This window comes from Arabidopsis lyrata (assembly GCF_000004255.2).
Source record: "Arabidopsis lyrata subsp. lyrata unplaced genomic scaffold ARALYscaffold_2, whole genome shotgun sequence".
Lineage (NCBI taxonomy): Eukaryota > Viridiplantae > Streptophyta > Magnoliopsida > Brassicales > Brassicaceae > Arabidopsis > Arabidopsis lyrata.
The window spans coordinates 16,749,538-16,771,493 of record NW_003302554.1 but is presented as its reverse complement, the minus strand read 5'-3'; the positions used below and the strand labels follow the sequence as shown (position 1 = coordinate 16,771,493).

The 21,956-nt window shown below is 32.5% G+C and overlaps 2 protein-coding genes across 2 annotated transcripts; one reads left to right on the top strand and one right to left on the bottom strand.

Annotated features, from left to right (window-relative positions):
• Positions 1-3,480: 3,480 nt before the first annotated feature.
• On the bottom strand, positions 3,481-5,744 carry LOC9325095. Its single transcript, XM_021010097.1, is given in 12 exon segments — positions 3,481-3,555; positions 3,669-3,799; positions 3,900-4,102; positions 4,104-4,197; positions 4,288-4,339; positions 4,425-4,433; positions 4,435-4,549; positions 4,551-5,170; positions 5,172-5,251; positions 5,254-5,386; positions 5,388-5,606; positions 5,730-5,744. Coding segments are annotated over 12 exon segments (1,746 nt in total).
• Positions 5,745-19,968: 14,224 nt separating this feature from the next.
• On the top strand, positions 19,969-21,956 carry LOC9325093 (protein SHI RELATED SEQUENCE 5). The gene is made up of 2 exons (XM_002888984.2): positions 19,969-20,981; positions 21,360-21,956. The coding sequence occupies exons 1-2, from the start codon at positions 20,309-20,311 to the stop codon at positions 21,719-21,721; spliced, it is 1,035 nt and encodes a 344-aa protein (XP_002889030.1). The 5' UTR covers positions 19,969-20,308; the 3' UTR covers positions 21,722-21,956.

Genomic DNA, 21,956 nt, shown 5'->3' with positions numbered 1-21,956 from the left:
ATAAAATAATTTGATCGATCGAAAGAATTCTTTCCGTGGAAGCAGAACGAAATACATATATAAATTGTTATTAATTTACTCCAAGTTTATGAAACCTAGCTAGTAAATGGAGACAAAATGGATTTTTTTCAGTATGATTAAAACCTTAAATGGTTTTTAAAAAGTAAAAAGATATCAATTGGTTCGTATAGATATTAAGTAACAACCAAAGATTATAAAGTTTGCTTTTTCAGGAGTGAAATCTAGTAGAACTGTATCTTGTAAATTACTAAATTATATCCCTGAAAAAGTAGTATATTAAAGAATAAAAGATTCTCCAATTAACTAAAGGCGTATGCTTAAAGAAACTTTAAACCCATATGGAAGCCTCCAAGTATAATATATTTTCTGGAGGAAAGTATGATAAAGTCTTGTTTGTGAGTGGCTTTGATCATCTTGGTTTAGAGGAGTTTAAATCACCAAATCTCTTATTTAGAGGTCTTGTTTTTAGTCGTTGCCTTTTGTTTCGTCTGTTGAGGGCTATGTTCCGTTCTTTTTTATGCTTCCTTCGTTTGGGTTTAGTTTCTGAGGATATCTTTGTTTTCCGCCGGCTTTGTGTATTAAAATCGTATTCCACCCTTGTATTTCTCAATCGTATAATATAATGGAAAAATTTAGACGAAAAAAAAAAAAAAAGTATGATAAATTTATAATCTTAAGAATCAATCATCCATGTATGTGCTCCCATAGTACCTTTTAGTCGTGGAAGCACCATTGTCGCATTGTTGGATTGTTGTAGTGGTTAATCAAGAATTTATAAATTCACACCCAGAAAAAAAAGAAAATTTATAAATGTTTTTGTGGCATGTCTTAAGTTCCATATTCAAAAATACCAATTATACAAATTAATGGGATCAAAAGTTTCTTAAAAAATATCCAGTGAAGGACATGTAGAATTCTTTATCATAGCTGATAGTCCTATACTCCTATATAAATACATATATGTATATATATATACATTTAAAAATACATTTCCGTCTTACTGCCCCCTTCACTGTGATTACAGGTTAATGTAGGATTTATTTTTTTTTCCTTCAAAAGATAATAAAGAAATTTGTGCCAATCAGGAAATTAACATGTGTGATACAAAGATATTTTGAGTCGAGATACAGTGCAGCAGTGTGGATTATTTTAGACAATTTTTTAAACTTAATATTCGAGCGCATAATACAGTCTCCAAGTGAAACAGCGGCTAACGCAAGATTAGTAGAATAGTTATAACTTTTGATGTGTGCTAGGGAACAAATGGGTCCGACGTCACAGTCTCATTTCATGTACTACGTTGATCAAGTGGATAATCATGGCGAAAAACATTTATAAATCATAAGATCACGGCAAACTAAAATTGGGTCAAACTCAATTGTTTGTTGTTTTAGTATTATTTCAGGCAGGCTGGATGATGTTAATAAATTAAATGAAAATTGAAATCAGGTATTTCATGATTTCATATTATTAACATTGAAACTAAATTTTATGACTTTTGATAGAAGAAGGGATGGGCACAGAAGAGAGACAACACGTGGCTCGTTTGGTCCGTCGTGTCTCTCGTACGTTGTTCGAAGCTCCACACAATAAACTCCGACTAGGTCACCCACTTCCTTAACTTTTAATTTATCTTAAGCCAAAACAATTTGTTTGGTTTCAATCATTTTTTCATCAAAATAATTTCACGATGATAGAAATTAATAACTATCTCATTGGTTTTAAATTATTTGTAGAATGAAATAAGGAAATTAGTTGGATCTGAATGGGCAGAAGGTGGGGATGACAATATCGAAACCTCTCGACTCTTAACAGCGATTTAATAATGTTCTTTATTAAACGAATTTATTTGGTTGGACCACTATATTATATATTTTTCAATAGTTTATGAATATACCCCCACATTATTTGACATATTTTTTTGAAGGATGAATTCGAAAACAGGGACCATTTAATAAATATAAAATTATGATGACAAACCCAACATTCTAATATTAACTTTTAAAAAATGATAATTAAACTGGAACATATATTTTGTGTAAAAGTGCATAACAGTCTGAATTCTCTGCTTTACCACATTTGTGGTTGAACAAAAATACGTAATCGCTTACGCCAATAATCTGAAGCGAGGAAAGAAAGTGCCATCACAGTTACCAATGGATTTGCACTATTCTTTTATGGCTTTTTCAATTACTACTCAATACTTAAAAAAAATAATTTAAACGACGATTTTTTGTTTATGACAAACTTATGAGAAATAATGGTTCAATGTATATCATGTCAAAATCTCCAAAATGTTTTTTTCTTAACTGGTAAAGAAAATAGAATTTCACATTCCAAAAATTGGTGATAAGTGAAGTCTGAAAGAAAAAAACAAGTGGAAATGAAAATGAAGATTAGAGAAAAGCTGAATAAAGTTATTATATTTATTAAAAGAAAGGAAATGAATATTAGAGAAACTCTTTTCTTCATATGTTTTGTAGAGTAAACATTTCATTTATAATTTATCCTTTTCAACTTTTCCAGCAAACAAGGCTGATTTTTTTTTTGTTTTTTGTTAAAGAACAAGGCTGAATTTTATTCCTTTTTTTCTTTCTAATTGCTGAAAAATATAGCAGAACTGAGAATAAAATTCCATCTTGATGAAATATTTGCTCTAATTTGTATAACCGGCCAGCCTATATTCGTACGGCACAACATTTATATTTTCTGGAATAATTGTAGAGACATAGATATATAAAATTACTATAAAAAAGGCTTTAACATTATTATTATTTTCTACATAGAGTTGCAAGATTTTTTTTAGTTGGATATAAATTCTCACTATACAATGTATATATAATAGTTTATATGCATACTTCATTTTAGTCACGTGTGGTTTCGCTATATGAAAACTAAAATAATGTTATATTTAATTAACATTATTATAGTCAATAATCAATTAACAAAAATATATATTAAAACTAAAATATATACAGTTTAATATAACAAAACAAAATATAAATCAATAATTGTCTCAACTCTTAAGTGATGGCAATAATAATTCACAAAATATCAGTTTAAATATTTGGTGACAATATATTTATATCGTCATGGGACTACCAGTATAAAAAAAAATATCTAAATCAAACGGGAGTTTTTGTTTAATACCTCAAAAACAAAAATTGGGCAATCAATCACCATCTTTCAAATCCACTTCACTGCCCATTCTTTGCATCAATATAATACACCTCAGAGATCCTCATCGATATTATTCGAATTTTGTTTTTCTCTCCTTTTCATTTCACTGTATTTGACTATTTTCGTCATGTGTAATTGAAAAAAATCAACGAAAAGATCAAACTAACTTTTAAATCACCCATAAGATTTTGATTATCAACCAAACTCACGTGTAAAGTTTCGATTATCATACAACTTTAATACCATAAAACCTCTACCACGTTTATAATATATATGATCTCATTTGTGAATTCCATCTAAATATTTTTTGACTGTTTTTTCATTCGTCTCGAATATGAACGACTTCTCTCATATCTGCACCAAAAAAAATAAATAAAATAAATTGTTTAGTTTCGGTTTCTTGATCATAACATATTGAAACAGAAGTGAGCAAAAGCTAAAACTAAAGACTTAAGAAATAAATTGACCTGAATTAAGCAACTGTTCTTGAGAATGACAACTTCTCTATGACCAATTTCTTCTTCCTTCATCCGTATCGAAAATTTTCCAAGATTCTTGATTTCAAAACATCCGTCTTGCTTCAACTTTATTAGAGCCTAGTTCCATCAATTTCTATGAAACTCCTACTTATAAACTATCCATCAAAATGTATAAAAATTAATAGACGTTAATATATATTATGAATGGTGTTATCATCAGTCGTCAAGAGAATCTTATTTCAGATTCTGATGATCTTCCTAAATCGATATCTACTGGATATTCTCATGTTGCTCTCCCAAGTAACACCTGAAATGTTAGAAATGTTTTTAGTTTGATTGAATCAATTAATTACTATAATTAAGCATCTCAAGAAGATTCTTTATTAATGTAATGCTTAGAGCTTCTCATGAAGAGAGAAAACTCCATGAGAAGCAATGTCACGGTTCATTTAAGATTCAATACTCTGCTCTAATCTCATTATCATTCACACAATTTCCTCGTTCTGATGTCTGCATGCTACATACATAGTCATCAGTATATAGCATGTTGTTACATTAGAGACAACAAATGGCAAAATTACAATTTAAGAGACAGCTTATTATTTACCTTCCAACTCGTACTAGTCTTGACCAATCGGTTCAAGGTCCATGTCAAGAATCTGATTGGTTAAAAAAAAAAACACAGTTTCAGTATATTTAACCAAGAAAAGACAAAAATTTACACTGACTTGTAAGAGTTTATACCATAGATTCAAAGATCTGAAAAGGAAGGCAAATCTTTATCACTCTCAATTTCATTATTATTCTCCTCTTGAACATTTATATTCATCTCTACACTCAATGTGTGTTCACAAGTTTCATTCTCTTGAGTGTTGTAGAGTTGATGAAGTTGTTGCAGCAATAGTAAATGTTGCTTTCTCCGTAAAGCTATAATTGAATGCAGAAGAACAACTTGCTCTTGTTGTGATAGCACAATCTCCAAAACCATAACTGTTGATAATGCCATTGCCTTTGGCTTGTGATGATGATCCTCTAGTTGGAGGCAGAGGTGGTTTCATATTTTTCCTCAATGATGATAATGAAGGATTAACCGAGTTTCGAGCTTTATGATTGTACAGTTGCAGGTTGATGTCATCGTTATTTGGAATCTCATCGGACTCACAGTTTATAACACAATTGATAACACCGTTAACGATTTCTGGATGTAGATTCAATTAACACAATAACATAATGCTGCTTGGAAAATCTTGATAAGACTTTAGAGGAATCCAAGTCTCTGCTTGATGACGGATTACTTGTTGATTTGACTGTGACGTTGGCTCATTGAAGGATGTGTTAGGTTGTTAAAACACTTCTTGAAGCATAACATGTTATGTTGTTGTTGTTGTTGTTGTTGTTGTTACTGTTACATAACAATCATGAGTTTGTTCATCATTAATGTTTAACATCTGATCCACGATTCGATCATCATCATCATCATCATTATCATTTACCAAACCTTGTTGTCTAATAATCATCTCGTTGATAATCATGAGTCGATAGCATAATATCTGGGAAAATTTTGCGAAAAATTCAATGTCCTCATACTTGAAATCAAAATCATCACATTCTCCAAACATAATATCTTCCTCCACATTAAGATGTCCATCATCAATGGCATTGTTATTGACTTTAAGAGACTCCTCTAACTCCAAAGGCCTCCTTTTTTCGCGCAGTGTAGAACTGACTTCTGACTGGTATTGAATGATAATGACTTTGTGGAACGAATTGAGCTCCTTATTGGAGGTCAAATCTGACTGATTAAGATAGAGATGTGACTTTGGTATTGTAAAGAAGACAATGCCATCGATCTGTTAGTTCTGAAAGTGTAAATTTTTGAGAGAATCTCAACGCTCCTTTATCTAGCGGTTCTAAAGAAGTTCTATCCTATTATACAAGAAACTAGATCATAACCCGTGCTGGAACAGCACGGATGAAATTTTAATTTTTAAATATTTATATAAAGTTGGATTATTGTTTGTTTTATAGTATAATTTAATAATTCTTTACATAATACAATGACATATAAGGATTTTTTATTTTATTTTATTTTGTTTGATGAGAAAATATTAGGGGTGGGGTACATTTTTTCAGTTTAGTATCGTTTTTTCGTTTTGTAGAAAGTGAAACCATATAGAAACCGTATGTAATTCGGTTTTTTATGATTTAAATGTCTTCATCGTAGTCCAAGATTAAATCGTCCCAAATTTGAAAGTTCATGATTTTTTTGACATTTTTCCCAATTAAAATCTCTATTCTCATATTAGTTATTACAGTAAACCCTCTATAAATTAATAACCTCTCTAAATTAATAAACTCTTCCGGTCCCGAGTTGGGACTAGTGTAAAATATGACATAAATCGATAAATTAATAAGATAATAATTTTTTTTGAAAATCTCATATAAACATATGGTCCCATCGATATCATAAATTAATAATTGTATAAATTTATCAATATATATATATATATGATATAAATTTATATATGTCATATTTGAATTAGTATGATATATATTTAACATATTCTATGTAAAAAATTTAACAAAATATGACTCTAATATTCAAAAAAAGTTTGTGTTGTTTTCTAAAACTTATTCTTTACTTGTAATTAGTTTTTAAAAAATATTACTTATAAAGAAAAAAATTAGTTTTAGATAGAAATGTTTTTAAAAAATTACAAAATTAGTAAAATCTCTCTATAAATTAATAATTATTAATTTATCGATAAATTGATACCTCTCTAAATTAATAAAATTTGCTAGTCCCAACATTATTAATTTATAGAGGTTTTACTGTACTCTGTTTAATTAAGATTTCTTTTCAAAGTTATTGGGCTTTTATAGTTAGGCCCATAAGTGATGCCCACATGATATATATTACCACTGACGCCCAAATTTGGGCTGGAGGCCAAGTCCGCAATGGGTTTCATACAATTATTGTATGTACTACTATTTGATGCAAATATAATAGTTTTAGTGTTTAGAACTACTAATTAAATTTCAATAGATCAAATAAGCCAACTCACTTACTTTTATTCTGAGACTAGAGTATAGCTGTATAGTGCTAAAGATTCGTGAACAGTCTACTACTAATAAAAAACTAGCCAAATTCTAGAAAATAAACGTAGTTATACATGTGAGCTATATAATATGTAGATATAGATAATGATATACACACAAATAAGAATGGTGGTGGTCACGTGACAATGAGCCTTTGTAACCTTCGTGGAGACCACAACGCTGTCTTTTCTTCGGCGGGTCTTCTCCTTAAAAAGGCATATATAGGCCTATTATATTATACGTTTATATATACATTCTTAAATGCGTATTGATGAACATTAGTATTTATATATACACATTGATACATAGGTAGAGCATAATGTGAAGCATGTGCATGGATGTGAGTTCGGGCCCCACGGGCTTTATGAGGCCCATAAAGCTAATGGAGGGGGACCACGTGGCAAGGGGCTAGTGCCTACAAGTGGAGGGATCCTAAGAAAGTAAAGTACGTATAAGTTTGATCTCGTGATCGTACGTACTGTTTCTACTATTGGCATGCAGTGTTCGTCGCCTAGGGTTTCAGAATTAGACTTCCTTATTATACTTAACTTGTCATGTATTCCACCACAGTAAGGCAGTTACAATCACATCACCTTATCATGCTTGTTTTATATACATATACGATAGGAAAATCATATGAAGTTGGACAGTTGGTAAATGCACGCGAATTTCAATATAATGTGTTCGTAGACCGTAGTAGTAGGATAGTAGAACCATTGTAGAAAGTAGAAATTAGTATGTCTAATCTCTAAAGTACTGATCGCATTTTGTATAATGCGTTTATATTGTATTGGATAAAGTTTATGCTCAACGTAGTAAATCGAATAACTTAGCTTTAGGAAGACGCTTTGCGTCACTTCGTTCCTTTTTCTTCAACAAGACAAAACCCGTTTCTCGCGGAAAGAGCATAGTTATAACTTAGCTTTTAGCAAAAATGATGGTCACAAAGGCATAATTGTGAAAATTTATCATTTTTCCTAATAGTAATCCCCTCTATATATTATTTAAGAAGTATATTAATTAGTAAAACGTGTTGACGTGGCATATGTTTGTTTTCAGACCTTTTTAAAAAAAAAACATGACAATGATTTGTGAAATTGCAACTTTTATAAGGAAATAATAAAACTGTAACGAACATTTTAGTTTGGGTTAAATATCGTCTCTAAGTAATTTAAACGAACATTTTAGCACCCATATGTATTTAATTTAGGTTAGCTTGAGTTCAATATTAGTAGCGGTATTAGTAACAAATGTCATTCGTTTTAACTTTTCAATTGTAGAGGTTAACATTGTGAAAATCTAGTGACCATGTTTTTTTTATAAAGGGTTCTAGTGACCATGTTAGACTCTCATTATAATTTGCGTTTCCTAAAATTATCTCTCAATTTCTTAATTTTTTATCACCTCGGTTTGTTCTAGATTAAATAAAGAGAGACAAATTTATAAATCCTAAATTTCTGATCACAGTTAATTTGCATTGGTGGAAACTGATTATTACTCTCACACTAAAAATGAATTGTTACAAATTTTGGGTGCTTTCATTTTTTGTACTTTAGATCGTTTTCCACAAAAAAAAAATTGGTATCGAACCCTAACATTAGTTACTTAAAAAGCCTGGACTAAGATTTATAAACACAGTGCGTATAGATATTTTGTACTTCCTCCGTTTCAAAATATAAGGCGTTTTGGAGAAACTTTTTTGTTTCAAAATATAAATCGTTTTCAAGTTTTTATGCAAACTATATATTACTTTAATATTTTATGATTATTTTTATTATGCAGTTTTTTTTATGATGGACTGAACTTTTAAAAACTATATCATTTTAATCGGCATGTTTTAGCTAAAACGACTTATATTTTGGAACGGAAGGAATAACAATATACTCATTGAGAAGATTGTCGGGAAAATACTGTTAGTGAGAAGAATGATTGACTAGGATATATATATATATATATATATATATATATATATATATATATATATATATATATATATATATAAAGAGATAGGAGAGAGAGATAGATGCAGCGAGAAGAAAGGTGAGCACAAGGCTCGAGAGTGAAAGACAACAACTTAACAATAATTGGACTATTGGTGCTAATCCTTATTCTTGATTTTCACCTACGATGATGACCTTTGCTCCTTCTGTCCTTCACTCTCTCTCTGACTTGTGGGAGGTGACAAAATCTTAAATAAATTATAACATCTGAGAACACCTCCGCTAAAAATGGGTATGTTGATAAAAATATTCAACAGTTGAAAATAGTGCAATGGTTGTTTTAATAAACGTTGTAAAGGATGTGGCAAATTTGGTGTTGTAATTTATCAACACCGTGAATTTTGGTTGGGTGGGGTATTCTTTGTCATGTGCTGTGTTTTCATTGGCTATTAAGATTTTTGATTTTTTTTTTATCTCAATTACTTAGACTCAATTATTTTATACTATATTATATTATATACATAAATAATTCACACCAAAATTCATCATTTTTCATATTCTATAGATAGAGACTTGTTTAATTTGATTTGGACATTGAAAAAAAATTCATATTTTTTACTATATTATTTATTTTATAATAAAAAATATAATTTTAATCAAAAAGTTTATTTAGTAATATGTATAATCACTAAATAAAAACATAAAATTAAAATTATGAAATATTTTTCTAAAATCATTGTAAAATATAAAAGTAAAATGAGTGTTGAATTATGACGTGGAAAAGAGATGATGATGTGGAATGTTAAAAGGTAAAAAGTAGTGTGTTGTAATTTAAAACCATTGTACATAGTCTAAGAAAAGAAAAAATTAGAACACCTCTAACCATGCCAATGCACACAATCTGATATTAAATATTAGTTATCGTCATTATGATTTACGGCTGAATAATGCTGGGCGTTGCTTCGGCATTAGCTAAACCTGTATTGGTTTTACGGTGGATTGAAGCTTACTCTCGGAAAAGTATACACATTTTTTGATATATTAAAATAGAAACATTAGATGTATCCTTTAAAAATGAATGATAGTGTTTGTGGTGTTTTTAGGAAAAAAAAAGAATATTGGATGACAATGTTAATCATTTGAACATGTTTTATAACCTCATTGCCTACGCATGATACATATAGCATTTTGTTGTTGTTTGTAGATTTAACTAAAATAACATAAATTAAGATATAATTGGAAAACATGCATTTATGTCAAACGTGGATGAGTTATGTCTGTCTCCTAAGAGAAATATCACTTGTGATAAATCTGGTTTACTCTGGGAGATAAGTTTTGGGAACAACGAATCGATGCTTTGGTTAATGGTGGGGAGCGCTAACTCCAGTCAATGGTTTGAGATCGTTATCTTTGCAGCAAAGAAGTAGATTTTGTTAGCATCGAGTGTGGTACGTTAGATTTGTTGTTTCCGATGTACCACCCATTTATCAGAGTTCTTTTCTGACGAAAATTTTGATTTGAATTTGTTCCATTTTTGTAACAATGGTATATTTATAATGAATAATAAATATATATAGCATCAGCCAAAAAGTAAATCAGTGCTAGCTATCAACCCCGTCAAAATGTGAAAAATGAAAAGAAATAAAAAACAAAATAATGTTATCGAAGGGAAAAATAAAGTAAAGAACAAAGACAAAAGGGACATTAGGCAACTAGTTTAATCATGAAGATCCCGAGTCATCAAAGTTAGGAGTATTAAGTAATTAAATTTACAAATAAAGACAAAATAGTGATTTAGTCAATAAGAAATTCTAAAATACAAAAGACTACTGCCTCGGGCCCTTAAATAAGAGCAAGTCCTTTTGTTTTGTTTTGGGTGGGCAACTAATACGTACGATCAACCTTTCTATAGATATACTCACATATAATTGTGTTTAGTAGGGCTTAACAAATTTTAGTCGTATTATGTTAAGAAAATTCTCCTTTCTAGAAACAATTCATGTTTGGGATGGGCCTTCTTTTCCCATTTTCTTTTCTCATTTTTTGTTTTTGTTTTTACTTTTGTGTGTTACAAACGCATTTCAATATTGATTTTCTTTTGACATCTTAGAGCATGAATATTGGTTGAAATGTTGAGTATCTTAGACACATCTTAGGATTAAAATTGATTAAAAATAATCAAACCAACATCTTAAAGTTAAGATTTGTATCTAAGTTAAGATGTTTTTCTTAACTTAAGATGTTGCAAGGTGTCACATTGTGATTGGTTAAAAAATCAAACAAAAGAAGAATTTTTTTTTTGTGTGTTTTATGTTATTTATGTTATAAATTGTATCACATGTATGTTTTAATTTTTTTAATTTGCAACAATTATTAAAATTTCTATAATTATAAATTTTATTTTTATATTAATATTTTTTTTCTAAGAACCACATGTTAAGAACCTACCATTAATCATACAAAAATCTTAACCCAAAAATGCTATCTCTTACCTACCACTTTTACAAATATATTACTTAAATATTTCTAAGATTTATTTCTAAGATACTACCAATAATCATGCTCTTACATTGGCTGAAAAATAAATTGTTTTCTTTTTGATATTTTTAACGTATTGCTTCTGAATATGCATTTCGTATTAATGGTTGATGATATAGGTGATTGGCAAAGTGAACATAAAAACCTTATAGACTTTAAAACAAATTGAAATTCACATTTGAGTGATTTTAGTGATTTGAAAAGCTCCAAAAACTATTCCAAGAAAACTCAAAATTGTCTTCTTTTTCTACTTTTGTTTCTCTAAATCCAATAAATATGTGTTTTTTCTTTCTAAAGTGACACAAATATTTTACAGCCAAGATTTCAAAGTAATTTCTCGGTTCACAATTAAAAAAGCATTTGCTCACCAAAAAAAAAAAAAACGCAAATCCTTACAAGTTGCATATCTCATCTTCAAGGATTAGTAATATAGGTAAGAGAGACTTTATCTTTTGAAATTAGTTGTATTAAGGGTATAAGGATCGGTTAGCTTCGGTTATGTGTGGTTTACTGAGCTGAGATTAATACTCGGTTTAGTTCTATGTATATAAGCTTGATGACATTCATTTTAGAGGTTAAGTTGGTTGTAACAACATTTTTAAGCTGAATAAGAAAGTTTGTTATCCTTCTTCTTCTCTGTTCTCCGATCTTGAACTTCCGGTGTACCGGAGTTTATTATGGTATCAGAGCAATCTATATCTTCCGCATTCATTGTATTCATCGGAGAGCAATCTTCGTTTCTTTCTCTTTTGTGATTTTCGATTTCATTTTTCGTTGCGATTTGCGATTTTCCGTCACCGGAATCTATTTCTCCGTTCTGTTTCTTTGATTTCTTTTGCTTGACCTCTAGTGTTGACGAATCTTTGCTTCTCTATCCAAATTCGTCTCACTTTCTTTGTAATTCCTTGTTCTTAAACTGAGAATGGGAACTTATGTACCTCCATCTACGATTCCGGTGGTTCATCCTCCGATTAACGCCGGTGAACAGTCGCGTTATCAAGCTGATCACTATGAGAATCCATATTATCTACATAATACGGATCATGCTGGACTTATTCTTGTTTCGGATCGGTTGGCGACTGCTTCTGATTTTCATTCTTGGCGTCGATCGATGTTAATGGCTTTGAATGTCAGAAACAAATTGGGCTTCATTAATGGTAAAATTTCAAAACCACCTGAAGATCATAGAGATTTTGGTGCTTGGTCTAGGTGTAATGACATTGTTAGTACTTGGTTAATGAACTCTGTTGATAAGAAGATAGGTCAGAGCTTGCTCTTTATTGCTACTGCTCAAGGTATATGGAATAATTTGACATCAAGATTTAAGCAAGATGATGCTCCACGAATCTTTGATATAGAGCAGAAGTTAAGTAAGATAGAGCAGGGATCAATGGATGTTTCAACCTATTATACTACTTTACTTACTCTGTGGGAAGAACACAGAAATTATGTTGAGCTTCCAATCTGTACCTGCGGTCGTTGTGAATGTGATGCTGCTAGTAAATGGGAAACATTACAACAGAGAAGTAGGGTGACTAAGTTTCTAATGGGATTGAATGAGGGTTTTGATCAGACAAGGAGACATATTCTGATGCTTAAACCCATTCCTTCTATTGAGGAAGCTTTTAACATTGTTACACAAGATGAAAGACAGAGAAATGTCAAGCCCCTTACTCGTGTTGATAATGTAGCTTTTCAGAATAGTACTCCTATGATGAGTGATGGTGAACAAGCTTATGTTGCAGCATACAACACTGTGAGACCAAATCAAAAACCTATATGTACTCACTGTGGGAAAGTGGGTCATACGATTCAGAAATGCTACAAGGTGCATGGTTATCCACCAGGAATGAAGATGGCAAATTCAGGTTATCAATACAAGACTAATCCTCAGTTACTAGTACAGCCTAGGATGCCAATGATGCAGACTCCACGGATGCAGTATCCAACTCAAATGCAAATGTTGCCATATGCTAACTCAATGCAGAAAGCAAATGCAGTGGCTCATGTTTATGCAGAGACAAATGCATATCCTTCTGAAGGTTATTCTCAGGCATCTATGGTGAATCCTTATGGCAATTATGGTACTTATCCAATGCCTCATATTACACATGGTGGAAATAATCTGAATCTTCAAGACTTTACTCCTCAACAAATAGAACAAATGATTTCGCAATTCCAGGCTCAAGTTCAGGTTCCAGAGCCTGCAGTTACTTCAAGCAATCCTAGTCCTTTGGTTACAGCTACAGTCTCTGAACATGGTTTAATGGCAGAAACTTCAACATCTGGTATCACAATTCCTTTTCCTTCTACTAGTCTTAAATATGAGAATCGTAATCTCACCTTTCAGAATCATATACTTTCTTCAATACAAAATTTTTTACCTAGTGATGCTTGGATTATAGATAGTGGAGCTTCTAGTCATGTATGTTCAGACTTAGCAATGTTTAGAGAATTAAGGCCAGTTTCTGGAGTCACTGTCACTTTGCCAAATGGTACCAGGGTTTCTATTACTCATACAGGCACTGTGCACATTACACAAAAACTCATATTGCAAAATGTTTTACATGTTCCGGATTTCAAATTTAACTTGATAAGTGTTAGTTCTTTGGTTAAAACTTTGTCATGTTCAGCTCATTTCTATGTTACTTGCTGTTTAATTCAGGAACTTTCTCAGGGCTTGATGATTGGGAGGGGTAGACTTTATCACAATCTATACATCCTAGAGACAGAAACTACATCCCTCTCTACATCAACACCTGCAGTCTGTTCTTTTTCTGGATCCGTTCTTGATGATGGTCAACTCTGGCACCAGCGCTTAGGCCATCCATCTTCTATAGTTTTACAGAAACTTGTTAGTGTTATCCCTTCTTTAAAATCTTTTAATTCTAATGATTCTCCATGTTGCATTTGCCCTTTAGCTAAACAGAGAAGATTGGCATACATATCTCATAACAATTTAGCTTCAAACCCTTTTGATCTTGTTCATTTGGATATATGGGGTCCTTTTAGTATTGAATCTGTTGAAGGATTTAGATATTTTCTTACTTTGGTTGACGATTGTACTAGAACCACTTGGGTGTATATGTTGAGAAATAAACAAGAAGTTACCAAAGTATTCCCTGCCTTCTTAAAGCTTGTTTCAACACAGTTTAATATGCAAATAAAATCTATAAGAAGTGATAATGCTCCTGAATTGAAGTTTACAGAATTGATAAAAGAACATGGCATGCTTCATTATTTTTCCTGTGCTTATACTCCTCAACAGAACTCTGTTGTGGAGAGAAAGCATCAACACCTTCTTAATATTGCTAGAGCTTTATTGTTTCAATCAAATATTCCTATGCAATATTGGAGTGATTGTGTGTTAACTGCTGCCTTTTTAATCAATAGACTGCCATCACCTTTGTTAGATAACAAATCACCATATGAGCTTCTATTGAATAAGAAACCGGATTATTCATTGCTAAAGAATTTTGGATGTCTCTGTTATGTTTCAACAAATATACATGAAAGGAACAAATTTTCACCTCGTGCTAAGCCTTGTGTGTTCTTAGGATATCCTTCTGGATATAAAGGGTATAAGGTTTTGGATCTTGAAACACATTCCTTTTCTATATCTCGCAATGTTGTTTTCAAAGAAAATATTTTTCCTTTTAAAACCAGTGAATTCCTTTCTAAAGCTGTTGATGTGTTTCCTAATACGATTTTACCTTTACCAGCTCCTTTACATTTTGTAGAAACTATGCCTTTGATTGATGAAGATTCTTTAGTACCTACTGTGCATAATAATACTACTGCTGCATCAAATAATGCATCATCATCATCATCATCTGCATTACCTAGTACCAGAATACCTAATACTACAGTGACACCGGATTTAGGCCTTAATACTGTACCTATTGCTAGATCTAAACGTACTACTAAGGCTCCTAGTTATCTATCTGAGTATCACTGTTCTCTTGTTCCTTCTATATCCACTTTACCACCTACAAATTCTTTTCCAAACACTATACCATCTTGTTCTTCTATATCTACTATAACACCTATATCTATTACATCATCTTCATCACCTAAAAAGACTACACCATATCCTATCTCCTCAGTCATTTCATATGACAAATATACACCAACTTTTCAATTCTATATCTTAGCCTATAATACAGAAACAGAACCAAAGACTTTTTCACAGGCCATGAAATCAGAGAAATGGACTAAGGCTGCAGATGAAGAGCTTCATGCTCTGGAACTTAACAAGACTTGGATTGTTGAATCTTTACCTCCGGGGAAGAATGTGGTAGGATGTAAGTGGGTCTTTACAATAAAGTATAACCCCGATGGTACAGTGGAACGTTATAAGGCAAGGCTGGTGGCTCAAGGGTTTACACAACAGGAAGGAATTGACTTTCTAGATACTTTTTCCCCTGTTGCAAAACTCACCAGTGTGAAACTCATGCTTGGTCTTGCTGCAGCTAAAGGGTGGACTCTGACACAAATGGATGTTTCAAATGCTTTTCTACATGGAGAGCTAGATGAAGAAATTTTTATGAGTCTTCCTCAGGGTTATACTCCTCCTTCGAATACAGAGTTACCACCTAATCCTGTTTGCAGGTTATTAAAATCTCTCTATGGCTTGAAGCAGGCTTCTCGCCAATGGTATAAGAGGTTTTCTTCAGTTCTTTTGGGTGCTAACTTCATTCAGTCTCCTGCTGACAACACTTTGTTTGTTAAAGTGAGTTCTGGTTCACTTATTGCTGTGCTTGTGTACGTTGATGACATCATGATTGCCAGTAATGATGATATAGCAGTGGAGACTTTGAAGACTTTATTGAGATCTGAGTTTAAAATCAAGGATCTTGGACCAGCTAGGTTCTTTCTTGGACTGGAAATTTCAAGATCATCTAAAGGGATCTCAGTTTGTCAAAGGAAGTATGCTCAGAATTTATTGGAAGATGCTGGTTTACTTGGATGCAAGCCTAGTTCTATTCCTATGGATCCAACACTACATTTGGTAAAAGATATGGGAACTCCTTTACCAAATCCGACTGCTTACAGAGAACTTATAGGACGCTTGCTTTATCTGACAATCACAAGACCAGATATTACCTATGCAGTTCATCAGTTGAGTCAGTTTATTTCAGCACCTTCTGATATACATTTACAGGCTGCACACAAGGTCTTAAGATACATTAAAGCTAATCCAGGTCAAGGCTTGATGTATTCTGTAGATGCTGAAATATGTTTGAATGGATTTTCTGATGCTGATTGGGCTGCGTGTAAGGATACTAGAAGATCAATTACAGGGTTCTGCATCTACTTGGGAACTTCTCTCATTTCCTGGAAATCAAAGAAGCAGGCTGTAGCAAGTCGAAGCAGTACAGAATCTGAATATAGGAGTATGGCTCAAGCTACATGTGAGATCATTTGGCTTCAACAACTCCTTAAGGACTTACATGTGAAGGTTACTTGTCCTGCAAAATTGTTCTGCGACAACAAATCTGCTCTGCATATTTCCATGAATCCTGTTTTCCATGAAAGAACAAAGCACATAGAGATTGATTGTCATACTGTCCGTGATCAAATCAAAGCAGGTAATCTCAAAGCTTTACATGTTCCCACAGCAAACCAACATGCTGATATACTTACTAAAGCGCTTCATCCGGGTCCTTTTCATCATCTACTACAACAAATGTCTTTGTCAAGTCTCTTTCTTCCCAACCAGACATCCTGAAGATAGAGACTTGAGGGGGGCGTATTAAGGGTATAAGGATCGGTTAGCTTCGGTTATGTGTGGTTTACTGAGCTGAGATTAATACTCGGTTTAGTTCTATGTATATAAGCTTGATGACATTCATTTTAGAGGTTAAGTTGGTTGTAACAACATTTTTAAGCTGAATAAGAAAGTTTGTTATCCTTCTTCTTCTCTGTTCTCCGATCTTGAACTTCCGGTGTACCGGAGTTTATTAAGTTGTGTATTAATTGTCCCGTCCATGCCGAAGATTTGATCAAATCTAGCTATGAGAATTGAGAAGTCAAATCTCACTCTCGTGACCTGCTTATTATGAATATGCATGAGTAATCGTCAATAATTCGCAAGACAAGGTGGGATAGACTCTTAAATTGTGTAATAAATAAAGTTTTGGTAGAATATAATTGTTGTTTTTTTTTTCTTCTTTTATGAAAAATATGTATTTATATATATAGTTGTCTTAAAAATATATAAAATTTATTTAAATGTACATATATCTAACAAAAAAAACTGACTACTATATTATTACTACATCATCTCTAATGTTCGGGTATGGTTTATCCTTATCTCTAATGTTCGGGCTAGATTTTAGACTATTGGGTCCAAACTCGTGATTTTTTGGCATCCATGTGTTCCTTCGAAAATATGTTTAGCCGTTTCGCCCACTTAGAGATAAACAAAACCCCGGTTGAAGCATTACAATGGCCAATACGAGGCTCGGCAAAGGTGAGGTTCAAGGGAACTTCTTATCGGATGTCAAGCAAGTGCAATTTTGTTGGGTTTTATCTAGTGATCTTTCGACATGGAGTTGGATGTTGTTATTGATCTGGATTCTCGAGCAGAGGTAATTCTTCTATCATTTCTTCACAGTCAGACTTGCATTGCTTACCAAGTGAATGGTCATAAACTATTCTGGATGATATAAGGATGTTGCGCAAATAATTATTCGACGTTCAAGTTATTTGAGATCATGCGATGGCAAAAGTTAGGATATGAAAAATAATATTTGGAGTTTAAGTAAATGGGTTGGTCGTCGATTTCAAACATCTTTAAAAATTTATCAAACTTTGAGTAGACCATATATATACTAATATACATGCACGATATATAGGATAAGTAATTTATTTATCTAAAGAAAATCAGAGCTAAGAAAGAAAAAAAAACGTCAAAATCATTTAATTAATACCAAATGCACTTGATTAGCATTATCAAATGCAAATTGCGCCGCTAATTCACACGGTTCCACGTGATCAAAGACACTAGAGTGGGTCTGCTTGCTTCGGCGCTCTAATGAGGGTACAAGGTATGACTGAATAAGTAAATCCTTAGTGATTTTATATTTTAAATTCGTAGAATATATGTGTATGACCAATTACGTGCTAGTATAAAATATTTAACTAGTAGGTATAATTAATAGTAGCTAGTTTAAGATAAACCACTAACGGTTTTATGTACTCTAATTATTCTCATGTTTACATGTGTGTGTGAATACATATCTATAGAATATAGTTTTGATTTGCAAAAAGAGCAAAATAACCCTCTTATATATCCCTTTTCGTTACATATTATATTTCTTCACAATTTTGAAACTATTAACGTGAAAGCTAAGTTTTCTACTTCGATTGGAATATGCTAGCTAAAAACAATCTAAATACAGAAAGAAATACATTATATTTATGTATTAGTTTGGGTAAGATGGAAGACGATCACATCTCTTCGTCGGCTAATAATAATGACTCGTGACCTAGACCTAGACTAGGGATTGCTGTCCCGCAAAAATTCCTAAGAACACCACATATATTTCTTATAGTTCAAACTCAAAAAGTGTTTAAGTTTCTACTATTGCCCTTTAAATACATTTATAATTGTCTTTTAAGCTGAAAAAGTATGAATAAAACTAAAATGATTGAGCAAACTTCTACATTGAAAATATTAAATGATATTTTTTGTGTTTCAAAAAAATTAGTTATATTACAAGACTTACCATAAAACGGATGTAATAATACTTAAAATTTTAAATCATGCTTGATTGAATTTATCACCTAGTTCATATACATTCAATATTAATGCCACGTAGTCCTGATTAGATGAATAAAAAACAAATTTAATTACCGCACGTAGGCTTCGTTGAAAACGTTATGTCATTGAAGTAATCGCCGTGATTAAGCAATGTCATTGAAAATTTACGGTAAACCTCACGATGAGACGTCCGTGACGATAAAATGTCAAAGCAATGTGACATTAGACTATCCTTTTCATTTTTTGTTTCTTTTTCTTTTCTCAAACTTTTTTCTTTTTCTTTTTATTTTTGTTTTCTCAGACTTCCCTTTAATGGTTTTTCATATACTTTCATCACAAAACAATAGACCGAATTAAAAGATAAACGGTGGGGAGGGTTTTGCGGGGGAGGGACGAGTGGAGAAAAACTCCCTGTTCTAACACGTGGCACTCTAGTCACCATTGATAAAAATTAACACTATTAGCTTAAAATGCGAGCTATTTTTCTAGTTTAGTTTAAAAATTGGCAAAAAAATTATTTTAATTAACACATTGGGATTTTTTTATGTTTACTAAAACGAAGACGAGTCACTAATTTTAAATTTGATACGTTAATTTGGTAAAATACATATTTTATACGCCTTCATGCATACTGTTTTGAATCCTAAAACCATCGATTAGATATATAATTTGCATCTTCGGACAAAAAAATATGACTTTCTATATATAGTAAAGAAAAAACGCGTCATTTTATTTTCACCATCTTACATGTATTTATATTGTAATAAGGGACTATATATGAAAATACCAATGAAAAATGAAGAGAATAAGCATATATACATATTAATGGAATGGAATGATTACTCTTAACAAAATTACTTAAAATAATGTCACGTATCTATTTATCCATTTTTTTTTTTTTTTTTAATCAAATATAGTGAGTGATATTTATGTGATGGGGATTCACTCAAACTGGAAGATAACTGTAGTGAAGTGCCCAAAGCAAAAGATCTTCATGGGACTCTCTATGTCTTAAAAACCTTTTTCTCTTTCCCTCTCTCTCTCTTAAATCCACAGAGTAAATCCAGCAAACTTCCACTTTCAGAGATCAAAATTGTGTTACTTAAATGATGAAGATAGACTAATTCCTTGGCGGCGTTTGCAGTTTCTTAAGCTTCCGCATCATCTACTCTCAATTTCTTATTATAGAAAAGAAAAGGGAATCAAATCAAGATTTTCCCTTTTCTTTGATATCTCTTTGTAGTGTGTTGTGTGTGTGATGTTGATTATCACTGGGGAAAGAAATGGCAGGGTTCTTCTATCTAGGGGGGAGAGACAACAACAACAAGCAAGATCATCATCAAGTAGACAAGGATCATCATCATCAAGACAATAGCAATTATCTTTATCTTTACAAAGATGAGATCTATAACAACAACAAGGGTTTCGAGATTTGGCCTCCACAATACTTCCAACAACAAGAACATCAACAACAACAACACCAACAGCGACAACATGCCTCAGCTCCTGCAAACTTCTACTCATTTGGAATGGTTCCAAGCGGAAGCAGCAGCAACAACAACAATAACCGGAGCAGGAGTTTATACTTCAACGTAGTCTCCGATCATGAGCCGGGAGGGTTCACGGTGACGAGACAAGGAGGTATGAATTGTCAAGATTGTGGGAATCAAGCTAAGAAAGATTGTCCTCATATGAGATGTAGAACTTGTTGTAAAAGCCGAGGCTTTCATTGTCAAACTCACGTTAAGAGCACTTGGGTTCCTGCTGCTAAACGCCGTGAGCGTCTAGCCCAACTCGCTTCCTTGCAGCACCACTCAGCCTCTAGCCGTGAAACGCAAAACGCAAAACGCCTTCGTGAAGCTAGTGGTGGTAATAATGATGATGATAAAGACCATAGTGGTGGTGCTGGATCGGCTCTTGCTAATACACGAGTGGTGAATGCTAATTCTAATTCAGGTAAAATTCGATCATGGTGTGTGTTTTTAGAATTGATGATATTGAATTAGCTTTCAAGATTGATTGAATTTTCATGAAAAAGTGTCAAATTTTTAATTATGAATGTTTGTGGAGAAGTACAACATCATTTGCGTGTGAATGAGGATGTCCGCCGGATATTGCTGCTTTATTTATACGAGTTACTGTTCCTTAGTAAACCTGACGACATAAAAGGGTTTAAACCAAGATCGATTTCATGTAGAAACAATGCAATAAAGATTCGGTTTTTATTAGATATGTAATGGGAACTAACGCTTTATTATCGAGAAAATGTTGCTAAAAGAGGCTAAAATCTTATGTTTATATTTTGGTGATCTTATAATCATTAATAAAATTTAGGGTTGGAGGTGAGTCAACAATTACCACAGGAGGTTAACTCACCGGCGGTATTCCGGTGCGTTAAAGTGAGCTCAATAGAAGACGATGAAGATGATCAAGAATATGCTTACCAAACGGCTGTGAACATTGGAGGACATGTCTTCAAAGGCATTCTCTATGACCAAGGACCAGATCAAGATCATAATCATCACCTTAACCTCCTTGCCTCCACTGCAACCACCACCAATGTGGAGGAGACTGCCACGAAGACGGTCACCGGTAACAATAATAATGGATTAATGCTTGATCCTTCTTCGCTCTACCCGGCTCAACTCAACTCCTTCATCGCCGGTACGCCATTCTTCACACCTCCGAGGTCTTGAGATTCAGATATCAGTTATTGATTATGTTAATCTTTAAACGTTATAATAATGAGAGGCTTTCATTTTGTTGTTGTTTTTGTATTCGTCTTTGTGTTTTTGACATTTCGTGCAATTTGATAAAACACCCTTAGCTAGGTTGTTACTTAGTGGTGATAAACATGCATCTTGTACGTACGTACGTTTTTAAAAAAGATCAATGAGGGTTAAAGTAATTAATGTTCATGTTTTAAAGATT

Excerpts from the sequence above, each read along its gene's own strand:
- LOC9325093 (XM_002888984.2), top strand. The coding sequence starts at position 20,309 with ATGGCAGGGTTCTTCTATCTAGGGGGGAGAGACAACAACAACAAGCAA. Across the intron at positions 20,982-21,359 it reads GAATGCTAATTCTAATTCAG|GGTTGGAGGTGAGTCAACAA; the intron begins GTAAAATTCGAT and ends AATAAAATTTAG.